This window comes from Melopsittacus undulatus, chromosome 4 (genome assembly GCF_012275295.1).
Source record: "Melopsittacus undulatus isolate bMelUnd1 chromosome 4, bMelUnd1.mat.Z, whole genome shotgun sequence".
In the NCBI taxonomy this organism is placed as follows: Eukaryota; Metazoa; Chordata; class Aves; order Psittaciformes; family Psittaculidae; genus Melopsittacus; species Melopsittacus undulatus.
This window is the reverse complement of record NC_047530.1, coordinates 99,134,674-99,156,530: the sequence shown is the minus strand read 5'-3', so window position 1 is coordinate 99,156,530 and position 21,857 is coordinate 99,134,674. Positions and strand designations below refer to the sequence as shown.

General features: G+C 44.5%; 1 protein-coding gene across 2 annotated transcripts in view; it reads left to right on the top strand.

Annotated features, from left to right (window-relative positions):
* The window catches only part of SH3PXD2A (SH3 and PX domains 2A), a 249,054-nt gene that overhangs the window by 103,592 nt on the left and 123,605 nt on the right, over positions 1-21,857 (top strand). For both annotated transcript variants that reach the window (XM_005154542.3, XM_031053830.2), the window contains 2 exons: positions 172-248; positions 10,000-10,091. In XM_005154542.3, the coding sequence (XP_005154599.2) occupies positions 172-248; positions 10,000-10,091 (169 nt within the window). The remainder of the gene's footprint in view (positions 1-171; positions 249-9,999; positions 10,092-21,857) is intronic.

The window sequence follows — 21,857 nt, the reverse complement described above, 5'->3', positions numbered from 1 at the left end:
TCCGCTGGGAGTATAACAGGGTTGCAGAGCTCAGCCGCTGGCAGTGCCGACAGCCATGGTTGGAGCCACGGGGCAAACTTCATCTGTTGACCCATCTGCATGGTGCTGTTGCGCTATCCCACATGGCAGACAGTGCCTCTAACTCTTGCCTTTCATCTGTTCCCTCCTCAGGCAAGATCCTGTTCCGGAGGAGCCATGTCCGAGATGTAGCTGTGAAGAGGCTGAAGCCCATCGATGAGTACTGCAGGGTAAGAGCTCTGGGGAAGTGTCTGGCACCCCACTAGCACTGGGCTTTCTCTTATGGATACTGCTGAGACCTTCCTCATAAGGAATGATGGTCTTTCCCCAGCACCACCAAAACTAAGAGAGCAGGTGAAAACAGGCCATTGTTTGCTCCCAGTGTCCTCAAGGCACCTTCCCCTGCAAACTTAATGTCTCATTTAATCAGTAAGACTGTAAGTCTCATCTGCCCTAAATTAGTTCTACATCAGCCTTGATGAATTGAGCAGGCAGAGAGGCACAACTAAGATGGTGCTTTCTCCTGTTCCCTGCCTGTGTGTCCCCCAGTGCTGCATGAGGGACAGTGGAGGCTCGCTCAGCCTTGTGGGGACAGGTGGCTTCCAGGAGTGTTTCTCCTGGTGAGTGAAAGCCTGGAGATGTACTTCAGGACCAAGAAGCACAGCTGTGCTGAGGTTAGCTCACCTAACCTTCCCTTTCCAGTTTGGAGTTTATGATTTCATAATAATCCTCTGACAGTGGATTAAAAGTAATTTCCAAGGAAGGCAGGTACCCTTTTTTGTAGAGGCATCGAACGTGTCAGTCAGCGCATAATTTAAGCCCCAGACTTCCTCTCTTATTTCCCATGGGCTTTTCTTTCCGTTTTTAGAAAGCCAGAGGAGCAGGTGGAGGGGAAAAAAATACATTCCCAAGAACTTCCCCAGTCAGACATTTGCTCACCCCAAATTGGGAGCAGACCACTGAAGTGCCAGAGGCGTGCTGGGGCAGCCGGGCTTGGGAGCGGAGGAAGGGTGAAACCCATGCCATCTGCACCCCCAGGCGAGGAAGCTGTGATTAAAGTCTTATCTCATGAGATCAGGCTTTCTTGTGCGACAATTAACGCACTGTCTTCCTGCCGGCGGCCCAGCATCCCTGTCTCAAATATGCGGGGTCTCACTGTGTCCCCAGCCGCCCTCCTTCAGACAGGAACTGCCGGCGACGCGCACAGTGAGGGCTGATGTCAGGGTTCACCCAGCAGATGCATGGTGGAGGATGCGGTGACTTGTGCAGGGGGCAGCTCCTTCTGTGGGACCCCATTGTCCGCACCACAGACAGACCTGACCTGACCCTGCCGGCTCCACGGGCGCCCCACCGGTCAGCACCAAGGGGTATGCTGTGGCGTCGGTGCTGGCACAGTTGTTGACACCGTGGTGCTGTGATCGCCATCCCCCTCCTTGCTTCCTTTTTTCCCTTATGGAGAAGTCTGGCTCTGTTCATAGAATCGTAGAATGGCTTCACTGTGCTTCAGATGAGTCGGGGCAGATCTGCTGCTGCTGCTGCCCAGCTCAGAGAGATGGCTGGGTGCTTCCCCAAAGCTAAGCTGTTTACTTAACCTATTTATTAATAGGCACTGCTCTCTGAGCATAGAACCAGCCGTGTTGGGTTAGCCCTGTTTCCCCCAGCACAGTGTTTCCTGTCTCAAGCAGTAGCCGCAGTGGTGCCGGGACTTCTCCATAATATTATCACAGCTTCCAGTGAATTCTGTCTTATAAGTTGCTTGTGCCTGATACAGTGCTTTTTTATTTCATGTGCAGTTTACTGTGATTTGTCTTTAGTTTGCCTTTGTACTTCATAGTAGAAGATCATAGAGTTATAGAATGGTTTGGGTTAGAAAGGACCTCAAGGTCTAGTTCCAAGCCCCTTGCCATGGGCAGGGACACTTCCCACTAGACCAGGTTGCTCAAGGCCCTGTCCAATATGGCCTTGAACACTGACAGGAATGTTTAAATCTGGGAGGCACTGGAGATTGAGGCTTGTAGTCACTGAAGAGTTTGACCAGGCACTGCATCTTATGTCTGAGTGCTTCGAGAGGGCTACATCCTCCATTGTGTCTTTCTGCATGGGGTGCCAGTATAGAAGTAGCTATGATGTCCTGCCTGTCCTGCCAGTTATGGGCTGATTTCTTCACCTTCTGCTACAGCTTTCTTCTAATTACAGAGAGTAAATGAAGATGGTAGTTGGTAACGCCATTGTCTGGCATGGGATGTTCCCAGTCACTCTTAAATCCCACAGCACACAGCTGGCAACCTGTGTAAATAAATAAACAGAGGGAGCTGAAAGTTGCAGCTCATGCCTCTTCTAAGTCTGCAGATTTTATTAGGGTAACTTTTTCTTTTGAAGGTTTATGGTTCATCCAGTTTGCATTGATTCAAAGAGTAATTGCTCTCTGTTATTGCTGTTCCAAACCTGGCCCAGGATATAGAAGTCCAGAAGACTGAGAATAATTATGTAAATCAAGCACTGGACTTCAAAGGTACAATAAATGTAGGGAAAGAGCTTGTAGAAGGAGAGCTTCTTGGTGCTGTGAAGTCAGTGATAGATCTGTTACTGACCTTCAGCAGGGCCAGGGTTTCATCTCTGGAGCTTAGCAAAGGCTTAAAATTCAGAAATGCTTCCTTGCTACCTTCACTGAAAGTCACCACTTAGAGGGATTCTGGGAACATGGCCTTTGTAACCTTACTGTAATCTTTCCATCCCAGATGACAGCAGGAATGAGAGCAAGCTGTGAATTGGGAACAGAAAATTAGGTGGTGACTCTGAACCAGAGTGGCCTCACTTCACCAGCCTGAGCCAGATACAGGGTCTCTCTCCATTCAGTTGTTAACTACAGAGGGAATCTGGGTGACTTACTAACTTGTGACCCAAAGCTGACTTTTGGAATGAAGTGCAGTGCAGTGAATCCCCTCTTGGTGTAAGAGGGATTTAAAATTTCTTTTGGCTAATAAAATAATATTGCTCATTATCGTTTCCCACTTTGTAGCAGCCACTTTTGCATGTGCTTGACTTGAGAGTGGGATCACTCTGAAAGCGTTATCTGTTTTCTGCATTTCTTCCTCTGGCCAGTGGATATTTTGACCCTTTAGGGAATTGTACAGAACTGTAGAGCAAGAGCATAGTTTTGACAAGTTCAGTCCTGTTTCTACAACAGAAGGGTGCAAAGCTCATGTCCCATGCTAGTTCTAAAATGGGTAGGCAGACAACATGCTTGATTTTGAAAAATTTAGGGAATTACACTGGAATGATGTGGGTGAAGTTGATGGAGAAAATGAGATGTGGGATAATAAAATGAATAAATGAGACAATGGATCTCTGTCCGCTGGAATCTGTGAGGAAGCAGAGGAGGGAGGCAGGTTCAGACTCAAAGCTCACAGTCATTTTTTTGTCAGATGAAGGTTCTCCATCCACTTCACCCTCCCTGGAAAGACAAAGCACAGACAGGCCCCGGCAAACAGCGATGCAAATGCTTGACCATTTGTTATTTAGTTTTTGCAGGCTGTCTCTGATAGAGCATGGTGATTTGCACGGCTGAGAAGCAGGTCTGACTTATGCTGTTTGTGGTGTCGGTTCCTGCACCGGGCACTGAAGCAGTGACAGGCAGAGAGTTTGTGCTGATGCTTGGCAGTAAAGGGAGGTCTGCAGAATGTTCTTTATCAGGGCCATGAGCCCTCTGGACCTTACAGTATGGGCCTCCAAACTCCTCACACCTGTGCGATTCTTCATTGCATTGTACCAGCTTAGAGAAATGCCATCACAGAGGTAGTCAGGCCAGTGTTTTTCTTGGGTCACAAGAAACTTTGAAGTTGCAATGAAAAACAGAGGAGTGGGGGACAGAGGGGAAGATTTCCAGGACTTTTCCCATCTGTAAACATGAAAGTGGAGTCTGGATGCTTTTACCAGTAACCTGAGTGAGTTACCAAACAAGCTGTGTTTTGCCAGTAAATGTGTGCTGCCCACTGGAGTTGATATCTCTGGATGATTTCCCTCTTAGCTGTAGGCTTGGAATTAGTTTAGTGTTACTTAAGGTCTTCTGGGCTCATTGGGCCTGGTTTTTTGAGTTTGTTTAGGGGTTTTTGCCAATGTAAAAGAAAGAGTGGCTTCATAGCCTGCCCTTTCCAGGGGCATTTTATTTATTAAGCTTTTGATTTCTCAAACACACCTCTGGTGTGTGTTTGTCCAGTATATATCATCCTGTGTTCAAGAAAGACCTCTCATGTCGGTGGTTCACAAAACCACTGCACTGCCCTTACACAGCCCTCTGGTAAGACTCAGGCCAGCATTTGCACACTTGCATCTTTGTGTGCATTGGTCCTAACTGAAGGAAGCATCTTTGTGCATGGAAGTTCTTCAGATGTGAAGCCCCATTGTCATGAACGCCTGGATTTGTGACATGCCTTCGTGTTGTCCTGGCTGGAGGTAGCTTTAATTAGAAACTTATGGGATTTCCTATAGTGATTCTGGACTACCCAAATGCACATCACCTAAATAAAAATTAGAAGAGCAAGTCACATCAGTGCCAGGAAATACTGGTCACTTTTATTAATATTCAGAATTTGAGAGATGATACTTCAAAACCATAATTACCTCCCTCTTGGTTTCTTAGCCCTGCCTCTCTTTCAAGTTTGAATTCTTGAACCAGTCAAGACAGATGCACAGACATTTCTCTCTATCCATTGTACAACTACGCTAGTGTTGATTGAAGATGGAGTAATAGTCCTGGTGAAGAATGAAAGAGTTGAAGTGGAAAGCTTTCAAACTTTAGTTTTTTAATCTACATTTCAGAATCCTGATGCATTTAGACCAGCTGCAGTAATGAGAGTTAATTATTTGCAACACCCTTCTCAGCACCTGGAGTAGAGCCATGCTTTCCATTCCCTTGTGGTCCTTCCATTGCAAAGCCCTTCTCTGTCCCACTTATTTCTGAAACTCTGCATCCTCTTTCCTCCTCCCCTCCTCTCTTTACTTATTCCTATATCTCCCCACTTCTTTTACAGTCTGAATTACCACCATGCACTCATCACCTCTCTGTCAGTATTTGCCATCCAAACTCTACACTTCAGGTGCTATGAGTTCAAGCTTAGAGTTACTTGAGGCTCACAACAGAACAGGAAAATGTTTTCACATAGGTGAAACAATTTATTTCTCTGTTCTCGGAAATTAACTACTTTAATTGCACCTTCCCCCTTGCTGTACTCATGATCATTCCCCAACATCTGGCACTAATCATGATTAACGTTAATGAAAGCAATAAACAATTGAGAACAGGATATTTCATGTGAAAAGTCAGGGAGTCATAACCATGCAGTACTATCAGCTGGCTCTGGGTATTTGTGTGCAGAGCTTGGATTAACCCCACTGCACATTAGTGATTTAAAAGCTATGCATCTGAACTGCCTCAACAGGCTGTGGGGAGACACAATCAATGATTCACCCCATCCAGAGCTAGACATCCATGGTGGGGTAGTCTAAGCACCCCTGAAGGTGCTGATCTTTCTCTAGCAATTATACAAGTTGATAGACAAGTGTGACCAGTCTATCATTTTAGACACATATAGGTCAATGGGATGAATATTATTCTGTGTATATATAGACACATGTCTACATACATGCTGTATATCACTGAATCTTTAGGGACGGAAGGGACCTCTGACGATCATCCAGTCCAACCCCCCATGTTAAGGCAGGGCCACCTAGAGCAGGTTACACAGGAACACATCCAGGCAGGTTTTGAATGTCTCCAGACAACCAGAGTGTCTCCACAACCCCCCTGGTCAGCCTATTCCAGTGCTCTGCCACCCTCAGCATAAAGAAGTTTTTCCTCATGTTGAGGTGAAACTTCCCATGTTTTAGTTTATGACCATTACTCTTTGTCCTGTTACTGGGCACCACTGAAAAGAGTCTGGCACCATCCTCCTGGCACCCACCTTTGAGATATTTATATGCATTGATGAGATCCCCATCTCAGTCTTCTTTTCTCTGGACTAAACAGTCCCAGCTCCTACAGTCTCTCCTTCTAAGAGAGATGCTCCAGACCGCTGACCATCCATGTGGCCCTCTGCTGGACCCTCTCCAGTAGCTCCTCATCTCTCTTGTGGAACCCGGAACTGAACACAGACCTCTACAAGTACATGTCTGTGCATCTGGTTTTTATAAATGTATCTGCATAGATGCAACACACAGCACTTGGTGCATCCTTGCAAGTGCCTGCATGGTTTTACACCCCTGTGTGTGTATTCCATGAAGCCTGAGCTGTAATATAGTGCATGGAGCTGTTTCCAGTTCATGTAAGCTTAAGCAATGGGTGCTCTGTTTGCTTCGAGAGGTGTGTGTGGCATGCAGTAGCCTGCCTGGGGATGAGCTGGCGCTGTGTGAGGAGCCAGCCATGCCCAGCACCAAGGGCTTCCTGCTTGTGTGCTGCCTGACATTAAAGCTTTTCAAAGGCCTTTTGAATCATGCACTCTGTGAGACTGTCTGAAACCTCTCATATAGAGAGACAGATATCGTTGCAGGCTGAAATGACACATAAAAGCCTATCTCCTAGGGAGCGCGTGAGGTCTGAGCAGTGCACGTCCGCCTTTGCAAGCCGAATGAGGAAAATGTGCTATTACTGATAGTACTTGACAGTTGTGCAAGGCTGAATTCTGCTCACTGGCACTTTTTATCTCTCACCTTTCCTGTGCAAATTCCTTGCTGTCTCTGGATGCTTGCTGTTTTTAGTTGTGTGCGTTTACCTCTGGTCTCCACATCCCAGGAAGAATGTAATTTCCCTGTCCTTTCTACCCTCTTACCATCAGTTTCCCTCTTTTTCTTCACCCTTTTTTCCTTGACCCTGCAGTCTTTCCTTCAGGCTGATGCAGCTCTGCCCTGGACCCATCTTGCTGGAAATGCCAGAAGTGTGCATTTTCCCCTTGCAGAGTGTCAGCAGTGTCCCTCATCTCCTCAATGCACTTTTTATTAGCTTACTGGAATCGTATTGGACTTGGCTTGCTCCTGGGTGGATGTTGTGTGTTTGCTGAAGAGACATTTGTTTCTCAAAACAGCATTGCTGCTCCCGCCACTGTCCAAAATCAATAGACTGGTTCTGCCTGGTTTTACACCCTTGTTTGCACTCGCTTATCCTATTTTTCAGTGTTTGTTACCCCTTTTTAGGGTTTTGTTCTTTAACAAAAACAAGTTAAAGACTTTATACCTGAGCTTCCCGCAAAAACATGCGATGGCAAGTTACTACCTGGTGGATTTCATTCCACCTCTGTGCACAGGGCTGAAAATTGCAGCACTCTGGGAGGTGATTCAGAAGCTGGGGAGCCAGCCCTACCCCAGGGTGGGATGGGTGTGGAAATGACTGGCTGATTTTGATCCGCTGCCTGCAAAAGCCTGGAGTCACTGAGGTACTTTTCAGTTATGCCCCATTGGCCCAGCAGGACCACAGTGCTCCTGGAGATTTCCAGGCAGCAGAGCAATGATTCAGGTGGGCTTGGATTTCCTAAAGCTTCCCTTTACTTAGAAACACAAATCTCCAGGGCAGCTTGGTAGTATTTGTGTTCTTCCATCACTGAAAACTCACTCCATACTCTAGTTCAGTATTGACATCTGCAGCCTGGTGTTTGGGAAGGGTGAATACCTCTGACCTGTGGGGAAGTGGTGACTCTTTGAGAAGGCGTCTGATGTCCAGGACCCCCTGTGATAGGTATAACTTGGGTTTGTGTTTTTCTAGTAATGATACGTATCATTTGCAGTGCTTGCTCCTGCCCCATTTGACTGCACAAGTTCAAGCCCTTTGAGATTTCAAAACACACTGTAGATATTAAATATCTGAGCCTCATAACCTTTCTGCAGATTAGGTAAGTGTTATTGCTCAGCATTGTAAATGGGTAACTGCAGATATATCCCTGCTGAATTTGACAGAAAGAGGTTAACTAGCCTGCCCAAACAGAGGAGGGTGTTAGTAATAGAGCCATCACTAAATCTCAGCCCCATCCACTGTTGGTTAGACAGCATTGCTTCTCTATGTCTGTCTCCTGCTTGAGACACAGATGAATAAAACATGCTGTAATGTTGTCTATGTCCTTGTTTTCCTTTGCTGGAGAGGCATTTCTCTTGCAACATGCTGTGATTGTTGCTATTCCTGGGTGGTTCTTGACTTCCCGGTGTTAGTCCTAATTTGCCAGCTGCATTTATGCACGAGGAATGACAGAGAGCTCACACCTTTGTTATGCTTTTAGGCAAGATTGAGTAGATACCAGTGGCAACCAGGGCGTTCTTCATTCAAAATAGAGCTCTTGAGTTTTTCAGCTCTTATGTTTCATCCTCTGTAAGTGCAGCAAGCAGTAGTGTTCTGTACACATACCCCAGCACTTGGGCACACTGAGTTGTTGCCTGGCTTCTGCATCTGATGCTGCTTCCTTATTGCAAGGAATCTCTTTCTGCTCTATAGTGCATTTCCATGTGACCAAAGGCCAGGGCCTCATTCTTCACACACCTTCTGATATTAAATGGATTTTCCTCATGTTTTAATAACATCCTTCAGACAGGGAAACAGAGCTGTAGGTATGGAAGCACTTGGCTTCAGTTTTCAGGCCACCTCAAAACAAGACCCCATCATCAAATACTGGACACGTGTAGTTTCAGAAGAGGAATTTTTAATTTTTCAGCTCTTTTGCTTCACATCCCCAAGCAGGAATGGTCTAGGAAATAAATCTGGCCACTTCTAAAGCCTGGTTAAAACCAGCCGTGAGGGTAGCCAGCTGCCCTGTCCTGCCTTCATGCTTTGGCTGGGCTTTCTGCTGTGTCCGACCAAGATCAGTCAGATGTCTCCTGGGTTAGTATAACCAGTTCACCCGAATGTACGTACACTTAGCTCTGGTTTCTCATCTATCTTTCAATTACCAGAAGAGCCAGACAATCTTATTTTGTCAAACAGGTTTACAGTACCTCTAAGAAGCTTGCTCTATATTTAAACTGTGTCCTATTTTCAGTGTAACTTAGCACAGGAGAAGATGAACTCCAGCCTCTTTTCCTGTCCCACTGATCATTTCTGGAGGCAATCTCATGTCTCATCTCTTTGGGCTGGGGACAGCTCTGTTTTCTGTTGGCACCAGCTCTAGAATCTGAAGAGCAATTTCATAACACATTTCTACCTTGTGTACTTGTCTCACTGTTTTGAAGTCTTGCTTTCCCATATGCTTCAGCATAATGTAGTTGCTTCCCAAAATTGTACTTATTGCTGAATGCAGCAAGTGCTTCATACCTGTGCCTTGCAGAATACACGGACACTGTTAGCCGAGATGTGCTGTGAGATTGTCTCCAGACAGAAGGCAAAAGTGCCCTCTCTGTCATTTTGGTGATGTTTGGGGTTTTTTCTTTCAGACACTTAATGAAACTTCCTTTCCTGTTAGCTTCACAGCAAACTGTTGTTTGATTTGGGATTGTTTCGGGATTTTTTAACAAACTCAATTTTTTGTGCTGACAGTGCTTAACAGAAAGCTTTATGGAGCACATTAATCTGTTGTATTAGCTGATGTTGAATCTGTGGATTTCCATTGCTTGAATTTGTGTGCATTGACATAAAGCTTGTAAGCCCTAAGCACATTGTTCAAACACATGGCACAGAGACTATCCCAGCCACAGAGCACTTATCTACTCATTGTAACCTTTTTACACATGTAGATCAAATTCTCCTCTCATACACATGGCAAAAAAATTACACTAGCTGACTCTAAGAACCAATCCTTGTCTCAATTCATTTCACCCAACCTGACATTTGCAGCTGAGACATGCTATTTTCTTTCTTCTCAAGTAAGTAGCCAGATGTGATGCTTCCCTTTTGTATTCCTTTGCCCCCATCAGGACTGTTTTGCCTCCTCTTGCTTGCTAGTTTACATGTTTGAGGCCATGTTTTGAACTTCACGGTACTAAGTACTTCTCTCTCCTTGTTACATTTTGCAGGCACTGGTCCGTCTTCCTCCTCACATTTCACAGTGTGATGAAGTCTTCAGGTTCTTCGAGGCTCGACCAGAAGACCTTAACCCTCCAAAAGAGTAAGTGCTGTGATGGATTCCCAATGCTGTTCAGTTCATTTTGACAAGCTGAAAAGGTCATTTGTTTTTATTACTGCTGTAGGTGTGGGAACAGATTTTTTAGCTTTCAAACAGTACCTAGAAAATGCCTAGCAATTACATACAACTGCATTGGGTGTGTGGAGGACAGGGGAGTCAAGCAACCCTTCAGCCATCCTCCACCTACCTTTGCATTGTTTCTTGCTGATGGTTCTAATGGAGGAACCTCCCCTGGCTTGTGGGGTTTACCTGATAATTATCACCAAAGAGTCATTTAGTTCTCAAAAGCATTGGCTCAGCAGCAGGGGGAAATCCTGCCAGTAAGCACTTGGCTCATAATTACCAGCTGCTTCTTTAAATGCACTCCTGCCCAGAGATACTTAGTTATCTGAAGGGAGCAAGACTGTGGTCCAGATCCAAGATTGTCCCTGGAGAGTCTGTTCTTCCTCAGCAGGAAGCCAAGAAAAGGCTGGGAGAAAAGTTCCCATTGAACACGAAACAGAATCGTAGCCTTTACCTTGGAGCAGACGAACTGATTCATGCTGATACAGTCAGGGTTCAGAGGACTAATTTAGCCAGGGAAGGCGTTGGCAGGAGGGTATTTACAAGCAACTGCGTTGCCTTGCCTGATATTTCCTTTTCTCCTTCATAGCAAACAGGATATATTTTATTGTGCTCCACAATAAGAGTTTGACTTGGTCCCATTGTGTTTTGTGCTGCTTTGTTGCACAATTTGAAACTTGATTGCAGGCCATGTTACCGTAATTTGCTTTCTCCAGTGTTGGCACAGCCCATTGGGTAAGGGGAAATGGATGTAAACCTTTTGGGGTTTGGCCACTTCACTGCACGCAAACCTGTAGTTAGTGGAAAGATCTGTATTGGCTTCAGCTCTCTGTTCCTGTGCTGGTGGAGAGGAGAGGACCTTGCTGTTTGACTTCCCAAACTTTGCCTTTTGCACATACATGATTTTATACAAGGGGACTGTTGAGAGCGAAGTCTTTTGGGTTTGGTAGATTGGCTTTTTTGAATGAGAAAAGCAGTTTTTGAATCAAAGGTCAGGGGAAAAAAAGCTATTTTTTTTTATTGTGTAGCCAGCCTTGTTTTAGAGAAATGCCTGAAGTAAATACAGTTGTATGTTCATTGTTAAACACATACTGCAAACTTCAAAAGCATTGCAGCAGCATATGGCTACACCTGCTGACTATCGCAGTTTCCATTTAGAGTCTGTAAGAAGGTCTGCAAGCATTGCTTGATCCCAGAACACCCCTGTGATGCAAGGAGATGTTTCTTTGTGCCAGGCAGAAACAGGCACTCAGAAGAGGCCTGGGGTCCCCAGGTCTGTGGGAGAGTTCCCTTGGAGGATCTAAACTGGACATTGCAAGTCTGCTTTAAATACTGTTTAAGACTCCTGCTTGATTTCTGTATTGATATGGACCCTATGGCATTACGCCTGAGTAAAATAAGAGTCAGAACTGGACATCTGCAAGGCAGGGAAGGGGGACCAAAGGACATCCCTAGGCTGTCACTAGCCACTGTGGCTTTCTTTCTCTTTACCCTCCTACAAGTCACTGGGGGCCTTTTGTTGAGCTCCCTGTTCAACAACCTTGCAGCAACTTCCAAGTCATCCATTTGCTCCCCCTCACCCCAGAAAACCAAAAAAGACTAAATGTGCTCAGCCCAAGCCTTGCATCTTATTCCAACCTAGTAATAAGTGTGATTTATTTCCCTGGAAAATGTAGAGCAATAACCTGATTAAATCTCACTTCACTAATGTCTGCAAGACATTAATCTAGAAGGGTTTAAACAAATCCTACCTCGTCTTCTGTAAGCAAACAGATCTTAGGGAAGGTGTCTAAGGTTTCTGCTGGGAGCGCTTCACAAAAGATGCATTGTTGAAGCTGAAGATTAGTCTCTACAAAAAGGTGATGTAAATGCCAACAGAAACATCTTAATGTTTTTCTTCTGTGAATTGAGGGGGAAGGGAGGAGATCTGGGGCTCACTGCACCACTGTGTAGGGTCTGGGGAAAGGACACCTCCAGGGCCATTCTCAGCCTCAGCAGTCACTGTAGGAAGGAGTACGATCAGCCAGAGAAATCCCCAGTTTATTCCCTCATTTTACTACTCTGCCGAGCCCCTACATAAGCAGTGAGCTAGTGGTGCCCAATCCCTACACATTCAGTCTTTCCTGGACCTCATGGTCCATCTCACTGGGAGGGGTAGGAGTGTAGCCTGGAACAACATTTGGACTACCCTAATTATTGTATCTATTTCTTCAGCTGCTTCTTTTAGCCCTCAATGCAGAGGTGGCTTGTATATTGGTATATCAATATAGATATGGCATTCAGTTGGTTGGGTTAAAGTGAGGGACTCAGCCACTGAGGGATGCAGAATGGAGTTTCTTGTGCTCCTTCATGTCTTCTCTGTGCACAATGAGATGGTCTTTAGTTTCATGATCACCTGCTCTGTTTTTCTGCAGCAGCTCAGCCTCTTAAGACAAAGCCTGACCTAGAGTTTGATTAACTAATTTACAGGAGGCATTAATTAACTAATTCCATGGGCATTTGGGTTGTTGAGCCGAGAAAGTCCATTGAGTTTTTGCCTGTCTGCAGAGCAGTGACTGAGCACGTGCTCCCAGCCAGAAAAACGTGGAAGCTTAAACTTTGAGGGAGGAGACATGAGTCTGATTTACCTTGCAGTGGATGCGCAGAGAGGTATCCATGCTCTTACTGGCTGAGCCAGGACTCACAAGGATGCACTTGCAGTAATTCAGGTGTGAAGCTGCACCCTTCACTTTTGGTCCTATTGTCCTAAAGAAGCCAATATTTTCCTGTAATCCCTTAGGCACTTTTACAGATGTGTCCCCAGCTTCTTCCTTATAACTCTTCATCTGCCCTACCCTTGCCTCCTCTCTGCTTCTGTGTACCATCCTCTTCGGGTTATGCTGTGTTTGGCTTGCAGGCTGCTCCCTACAGGGTCATTTCCTACTGCTGCCGTGCTCCTATTGCCTGCAGTGCTGAGCAGCATGCAATCCAGCTGTAATAAAAGCTGGGCTTTTCCAACACGGTTATAATCCAGCCAATTTGTTTGGATGGATTCTCAGCTTAGGTTTTCTGTTTCCTGTTTTGGTGATGGTCCAAGCTTTCGAGTCCTGTGACAATTGGCAGAAGGTATTCCTTTCAGCTCCATTAAGCCTCTTCTGGGTACAGCAGTTTACAGGCAGATAGCTGGAGAGATGTCTCAAGAAATCACAGTGTTTGAACCCGCTGACAGTCTCTTCTGAGTCTGCTTCTGCTAGTAGAGCTAGCTCTAGGTCAGACAGCTCCCAGCAGCAGGTTTCCTTCATGCTGAATTAGAAGACTATAGCGGGACACAAAATCCCACTGTGGGATAGTCCGGGATCTCTCTCGGGCCATTTCACATGGTGAAATTGTGGCCTTTGCAACGTGTTGTGAGCACTGATGGACAAGGCAAGGGCTTGGAGCTCCAGTGGCAGTGTTCCCAGGGCAGCTGCTTCTGCTGCTCTTGCTGTGCTCAGCTGATTACCTGCAGAGAAATCAAGTTTCAAGCTATCAACTCTGGTACAGGAGGAGCAATTTTCAGCTGCTTAGCTTTGTGATATGTGGAATTTTAGCATTTGAGCAAATGCCAATATGTATGTGCATAAGCAAATCGTAGAAAGATGGCTGGGCCTATGTCATTTACCATGCCCATATAAAGAACAGATCCTGCTTGCTATGGTAAAAGATACTGTGAGGTAAGAAGGAAGTGCACTTTTAGTTATCCATTATTCTAAGTTAAAACACCATGTCACTGAAAGCCATTCATTTACTGGATACTTCTGTTAATAATTATAATTACTGATAACTAAGCCAGAGGTGGATTAATTTCAGACTTCTACTGGGAATTTAAACTCAAGGCTGAGGTCGGGCCAGGGCTCATAATCAACAAACAAACCCATTTTTTTAATGTTTCTTTTTTACTAGAAATAACATTTATTCCCAAAGAGTGGGATTAATCAATTAGACATTGAACACGGTCTGCTGCTTTTAGAGCTTTTTTGCAGTCAGGTTCAAAATATCACAGCCAGACCACTCGTGGGAGTTTGCTTTTTCTTTCTGGGTCTGGATTCAGTCTAAAAAGCAGATCAAAAGCCAAGGATTCAGTTTTCCAGTACTCCCCCTGCAGAAACGCATGCAGGCTCAGAAAAGACTTCTGTTTAAAGCACCACTTATTATATATTAACAACTGAATTTAAATCAGTTCTCAATATCTAAGAGCATATTTGCTATAAGAATATTAAAGTGATGTTCAAAGAATATGCAAATCCAGGATAACTAGGGAATTTATTAAGTATATGACATAACATTATGAAGGATGATGCAGAAAACAGACTTAATGCTGAGGGTGCCTATACTGAAAAACAGAAATGCTTTGTTTTGGTTTGTAGCCATGAGCTTTACTGATCATATCTCTATTGCATAAATACTGGTATAACACTCCTATACTCAGACGCCAGGCAGCCACTCTAGAATGGAAGCTGGATTCTCCCTTTACTCTTCACGTACTACAAATTTCAATATATAAAGGGTGGGTGTCAGGATGATGGAACTAGGTTTTTTTCAGTGATATCCAGTGGTAGGACAAGGGACAATGGGTGTAAACTGGAGCATAGGAGGTTCCACGTTAACATCAGGAAGAACTTCTTTACTGTGAGAGTGACAGAACATTGGAACAGGTTGCCCAGGGGGGTTGTGGAGTCTCCTACGTTGGAGATACTCAAGGCCCACCTGGACAAGTTCCTGTGTGATGTACTCTAGGTTACCCTGCTCTTGCAGGGGGGTTGGACTAGATGATCTTTTGAGGTCCCTTCCAATCCTTGGGATTCTGTGCTTCTGTGGCCAGCACCATTTTATGGCAGTCATTGTTACAGTCTGCACTTGCCAGTGGTATTCCCCCGCTTGAGCAGGGAGGCTGGGCTAGATGACTTCCAGTAGCCCTTCCAGACTCAACGAGTCTGTGATTCTGTATTGTAACTGCTCAATGCATACATTTGATTAGGGAAATTCATTCCACCTGAAAGATGTAGAAAGAAAATTAATTTCCCTAAGAGACAGCAAATCAAAGAAAAGATGGAAGTTTTATTTTTATGTGATTTATCAGCTGGGAAGTAAATTGTAAAGCACAGAGCAGGAAAAGCTCTGAATAAGGTGGTGTCAGGAAAAAGCAGTTAAGACCCACTGTTCTGAAGGGAAGGAGAAGTTAATGTTTTCAAAGTATGACTTAATCACCTTCACTGAGATTTGTGTAGCGAAGGATGCAATAGCCTGTTAGGGCTGTGTTTGCCAAGAGCCTTGCTTGGCTACTCCTAATTAGTCATCCAGCTCCCACTGATTTCAGTGGGAATTAGGTACCACAGCTCTTTGAGCATCTGAGTGTAGCACAGCACCTGTGTTTGGTTTTTCAAATGTGGTTGGTTTAGGGATGTATTTACTAGAAATATTTGGCCTCAGTACCTACATTTGTCATGAAAATGGGGTCTTGGCTTCTAAATAGCAGGAAGTGCTTCACAGTATCCTGCTTATAGTGTGGGACTGTTATAAATCTGTGGCTGAGAGGTCAGGCAGCCTTGTGCCCCAGAAGTAGAGGAGTGAAGTGTGGCTGATTCCTGATTGTGCCCCCTCTGACCTGGAGAGCAGGAGCTTAGTCTCTGGGACCCGGCTGTTGTCAGATGAGGCTCTAGATACCCCAACAGTGTAGGCTGCCTTTCATCAATGCCTATTAATCCCTTCTTTGAGAACGTCTCGCTTGAAGATTGTTATCTTAAATAAACTGAGGCAATTCAGGGATGGAGGAGACTCTAGTAATGGACAAAAGGAAACAACAGATGCATTATTTGTTATCTTCTTTACTTTCACATGGGACTTTCCATTTTGTTCGCAACCTGTGAATGATTTGGGCTGGAATATCAAATTGATAATATTGAAATTTGCTGCTGGTTGCAGAATCAGTGATACTAGCAAATAACTCAGCCTTCCTGAGAGAAGATTTGAATCTTGTAGCTACTCATCCAGAAGATGAAAAAAAGAAATTCTATATAGATAAATATCAAACAATAAATTGGGTGAGCAGAAAACACATTAAATGAAATAGCTTCAGCAACCACACAAAAAAGTTGTAGAAGAATGGCAGTTGGAACAGCATATGTGACTGCTGTTACTGTACAGCAAGAGTTTTTATTCCTTGCCTTGAATATCACATATGGGGTTGCTTTGTAGGTCTGCCTATGAAAGGACATGGTGCTGAAAGAAACAAAGATAGTTTAATGTACTGACAGTCAGCACCAGCAGCCAAGTGCACAGAAATAGCTTTTGCCTGGATTGGTTATGAATATGCTGCAGGGTCTAAAAGCAGCATGCTGTCATGGGCACAAGATGGATTAAGAATAACCAGACGTATCCAGAATCCGTCAAAATGTGACTGAGATCAGAGCCTTGCCGACAAGTGGCTCCATAAGCAGTGGCACTGGACACTGCCATGTTAGGGCTAAACACAACTGTAGTGTCAGTGCTAGTCAAAGGTTACTCTTTCTGAGCACAAATTCAAGACATTGTTTTTTCTTTCCCTGTAGAAGAGTTGGGACTGAAGTGGTGTCCTGGGTTCAGCAGTAACAGTCATTTTTTCTTCTTCTTGATAGCTGGTGCAGTGCTGTGTTTTTGACTTTTGGGCTGGGAATGTTGTGATAGCAAGTATGTTTTGAGTTACTGCTCAAAGTTTGGTTTGTCCAAGTACTTCCTGAGCCTCATGCTCTGCCAGGAAAGGAGGGGAAGCCGGGAGGAAGCAGAGATAGGACACCTGACCCAGGCTAGCCAAAGAGGTATTCCATACCATAGCAGGTCATGCCCAGGATGTAACCAAGAGATACCCGGAAGGGCTGGAGCTCTGGGGGGATGGAGGAGGTATCGGTCAGTGCTCAGTTGGGCAGGGTGGGGTGAGTTATGGGTCGGTGGCTGGTGAGGTGTTGTATTCTCTTCACTTGTTATTGACTTTTTCATTATTATTATTATTGGTAGTAGCAGTAGTGATTTGTGTTATACCTTAGTTATTAAACTGTTCTTAACTCAACCCGTGGGGGCTATATTCTTTGGATTCTCCTTCCTAACTCTTCAGAAGTTGGGGGAGCAAGGTGGGGGGGAGTGAGTGAATGAGCTGCGCTTGGTTTAAACCACGTTGAGTGGTGCTTTGAAATGTGGAGGTGTTGCCTTGAGAAAAACTAAATGCCAGGCCCTGTTGGCTCGAGGTTCTTTTTCCTGTCCAGTTTTGTTCATATCCTAAAGGAACAATCACTGCTGATAATTTGCCAATGCCTATTTTGTAGATCAGAAAGTGATAGTTTGCTTAATGTTTAACTTAACCCATAAAATTGCTTCCTTCCGGAGAAGGAAAGTTTAGTGGTTAGTGCAGGGGATTGGGAAATGTGCTCCTTTCTGGCTCATTGATTTATTTTGTGATGTTGGAAAGGTCTCTCACATCTCCTGGCTGTATCTGCAGTGTGATTGCAGAGGTATGGTTTCAGAGATTTGTAAAGAGGATTTGATTCTGGTAAAGAAACCCTGTTCCTTCTATAATATAATTCAAGAAATGACCAGTTAGAAAAATAATTTGTTTTTAAAATCCTTAGTCAACAGTGGAAGAAACATTACTTCCAAAATCTGTCAGAAAAGCTTGTTCTGCTGGTGCTTCTGTATGCAACACCAGTTAGGGAGCCAAAAGAACAAATGTATTCATCTGGCAGTGGGGGAAACCTGTGCTAATGAGGCAGGATTGGAGTAGAACCAAAATAGCTGGATTCAGAGGTTATCAAGTTTGTTGGGAAGGCTTTAGGGCACCCGTTATTCTTGAGCCCACACTTCCAGAAATGTTTGGCTCAGTGCCACAGGATCTTCCAAGAGTCTCTGTTTAAAGACATGATGCTTGGTGTGATGCCCCAGAATAGAGACAGCCCATAGGGTTGAATCACCCATACTGATAAATGCTGAAGAGATCTTTAGGTACATGAAGAAGAGAAACATCCGGTCCCACTATCCTTTGCAGATATGCCTGTAACTGAGGAGAGGAAGAGGGATGGGGACTTCTTCTTATCTGGATTTCTTGTTCTTGTTCTGCCCCTGCTAGCAGGTTAATTGTGCTCACTGAGATATCTGTCACTGTTGACTCATGACCTGCAAGGCAGGATGAGATGGGGCGGAGTTTTCATTAACATGACAGAATTGAATATAGCCTGTCTCTTCCGATGTGTGATGTCTGAAAAAACAAGGATAGGCAGCTTATGTTACAAGTATAACTATGTCGTGGAGAAGAATCCAACTTGTCATTGCTATGTCTATGTTTAATATGGCTGTTTAATGAAAAACTTTTTCCATTCTGAAGAGGAGGGCACTAGGGACAAATGTACTTAATGGGATGTTTGCTGCCAGGGTGATAAATTATGCCTCCAAGGTGCCTTGGGTCAGATGGGACTTTTCAGTGCTCTGCACTTCCTATTGTTGATTGCTGTGTAATTCTGACATTGCTTATCTGGAGAGTCCCTTTATTTTTAATGCTGTTGAGGATCAGCAGCCTCACTGGTTATAAAAAGAATGTTTTTCTCATGTACATGTGCCTAGTGCAACCCTAGATGTGATTCTAAGCTGACTGGGGGCAATGTAAGACATCAGGCTGTACTATATCTGTTACAAGGGAAGGCATTGCTTAAAATGTGTTTTATTGCTGTTGACTACAGCCCAGGTGGAGTTGACATCTCACATTTATTTAATGTGGAGCATTTCTGTGTAAACACCAGGAAGTAGAGCTGATGTTCCTCCATAAAAACGACTTTGAAGTCTGAGAGTCTCTGGTACTGCCCTTAGCATCCAGCAGTTGCCACTGAAGAGAGATCAGGAAGCATTGGCAATGAAAGTGCTGAGCAACAGGTAAAGCAAGTCAGGTCTCTCTGGAGAGCCACCACCTCCTGCTTTGGGTCAGGATGAGAGCCAGGCTTACCTTCTGGCTTGGCTGTATCATAACAGCACATTAGAAAATTACTGGTTGGTGTACCTGGCTTCACCTGCTCACCCCGTGCCATCAAAGGATTTGTGCTGGAAAACCATTGCATACACAGGGCTTGGTGTTTTGTGTCCACAGAGTTTTGCATTCAGCCCTCAGTACTGTTGCTGTTTAAAGTCCTGTTTGTAGGAAGCCTGAAAAGAGAAAAAAACCCATTTGTGACAATAGTCAACCATCCCCTGGAGTGCTGCACGCATCAGAGATGATCTGTTTTGCTCTGTCCTTCTGCCTCTTGAGGAATGGGGTGCCTTCCTTAGGATTTAGGTTGTATAAAAAATACCAGACCTCAAGTGGCTCTGGCTGTTGGAGCCCCAGTGATCTATTGGTGGATTCATTTCCACCCTTTCCATCTTCTTGACTGGTCTGCAGCTGACTGTCTTTCATGCGTGCTGTTCACAGAAACACAAGCAGAGGATCAAATAACAACATGTTTTGACTCCAAACTCTGGTGTGACTTATCATGTTATCAAAGCTTTTGATTTAATTGAAATTTCACAGATAACCCTAGACCTGCTTTTAAGTGCAGACTCAAGTGCCAGTGGGAATTCAATTAAACCTTCCCCCACCATCACCTTTTAATGCCTGCATTTTGTTTGGGAGGTTTATGGAAGGGATTTGCTACTGCTTATCTCAAGCTAGAGCTGGGTGTCTGGGTTCAAAGATACCCTTTGTCTTTGGGCCACTTTCTTTTTCCAGTTATGCCAGAGTGTGATTGGAACAACCCCACTAACAGTAATGGACTATTTGAGATTGACGCTGATGTAAGGATTGCAGAATTTGTTGTGTTAGAAGTAGAATTCTTTCCTTGTTTCCATTTACATCTCTTAAAACAATTGGCCTAAGCTCAGGAAAGATGTTCATTTAAGCAGACCTCAGATATATTCTGAACAGGGGATTGACTGTGGCTTTGCAATACTTTAGTCTAATCTAATAAAAGCTGGTTATTTGCTGGATTCTTGCAAGCTGTATTTGCTTCCCAACTCCAAGGAGTTTTAATAGCCACTCCAGTAATGCTGACTGCAGTGCACTGTGGTGAACCTCAGAACATTGTATATGTCTGATTACATTTGCTTTCAATTACAGTTTTGTGGGTTTGAAAAATCAGAGCAGTTCAGGCTCATTTGGGAACCACCGCAAAAAATCACTAGTAACCTGAGATACCCAGTGCTTGAAAATCTAAAAGAAGAGGAAAATGTTGAATGTTGTGGGCCAAAAAACGTCTATTTTGCTTTATGAGAAGAGACCCATTGCAACAACTGTGGGGTTAAGATGTCAGGGGCACCATATCTAACAGATAAACCTTTTCCTTTTCCATCCAAGCATGCTGGGAATGATGTGTGAATGACTCAAACCAGAGACAGTGTTCATCAGAGACTTGAAGCTGTCCTGGTTCACTAGTGAATTAGCAATGTTGCCATCTTTGCTGCTCCCTTTTGGGTAGGTTGCTGGGTCTCAGTCCTTTTTCTGATGATGATAACTTCACCAACATTGTCCTCTCTTGCTAGGGGAGCTGTAGAGTTCTTGAGGATGTTAAGTTTAAATTGATCTTATTTCCATCAAAATGCACTATCTTGCAGAATTGTGAGCATCCTTCAAATCTGGCTAAACGAGGAGCTTTCTTTTCATTAAAATGTTTTTCCAATAATGAACCGCTCAGTTCCTGTTGAAACGTGGTTTCAAAACACAGAATTTGGGTTGTTTTCATCAGCCCTACTAGCAGCAGGAAGGCTGTAGAATGAACAGACATGTACATCCTGCAGATGGTTTTGCAGATGATCCCTTCTGCTGTGGTGTACAGGTCCCTGGACGCTGCATGGCTGGGACTTGATCTGTCATTCACAATGCTGCAGTGTGTCTGGTCCTGCCTAATGCTTCACTCTTCCAGCTGTGGGAGAGCATCAGTCATGTGGCCAATCCCTTTTCCCCCTGCCAATATCTGGCAAGCAAAGAAAGGGCTCATGAACACATGAAAGATTAAGCCCTGGCACAACACTCTGGGGCATTTGGGGCATTATGAGTATTTGCTAAATAATAGAGGAGCAGGGAGGGTTTCACTGTGTTAAAGCCCAGCCACAGCACTGTCCCACCAACAGTGGTGCAGTGAATTTTCACCCCATGTGAGAAGAATCATTTCAGCTGTTCTGAACTTAGGACCAAAAGGTGGGGTGTGAGGTTGTCATCAATCTCCTGAAAATAATGACAAATGCAAACAACGTGCATACTGAGCAACTAGTGTTGCTCTCACTCTGTAGTAGGGACCAGTATGTATTGTCCATGTTCTACATTTCTTCATACATGATGGGACAGTTTAGCAACACAGCTCCTAAATTTGGGGAAGCATGTGGGTAACAAAGCTGAACACTTTCCTTTCTGTGATCCCAATAATAACGTTCTTCAGCTGGCACAAAACCGTTATAGTCCCAGTATCTGGTAAGCTGGGTGCTGAGGCATCTTGCTCAGTATGGATTTGTTCCTTCACCTCCATACATATCTTTATAGTAAAGCTAAGGGCCAGGGGCAACTAGAGAAAGCTGCAAGAGTCATTCACATCCCTGCAAACAGCTTTAAACTCTTCCAGCAAGAGGTCAATGGAAAAGTATCTTATTGTTTGCTGGGTCATCTCAATGCACAAAGCAGAGCTCTGT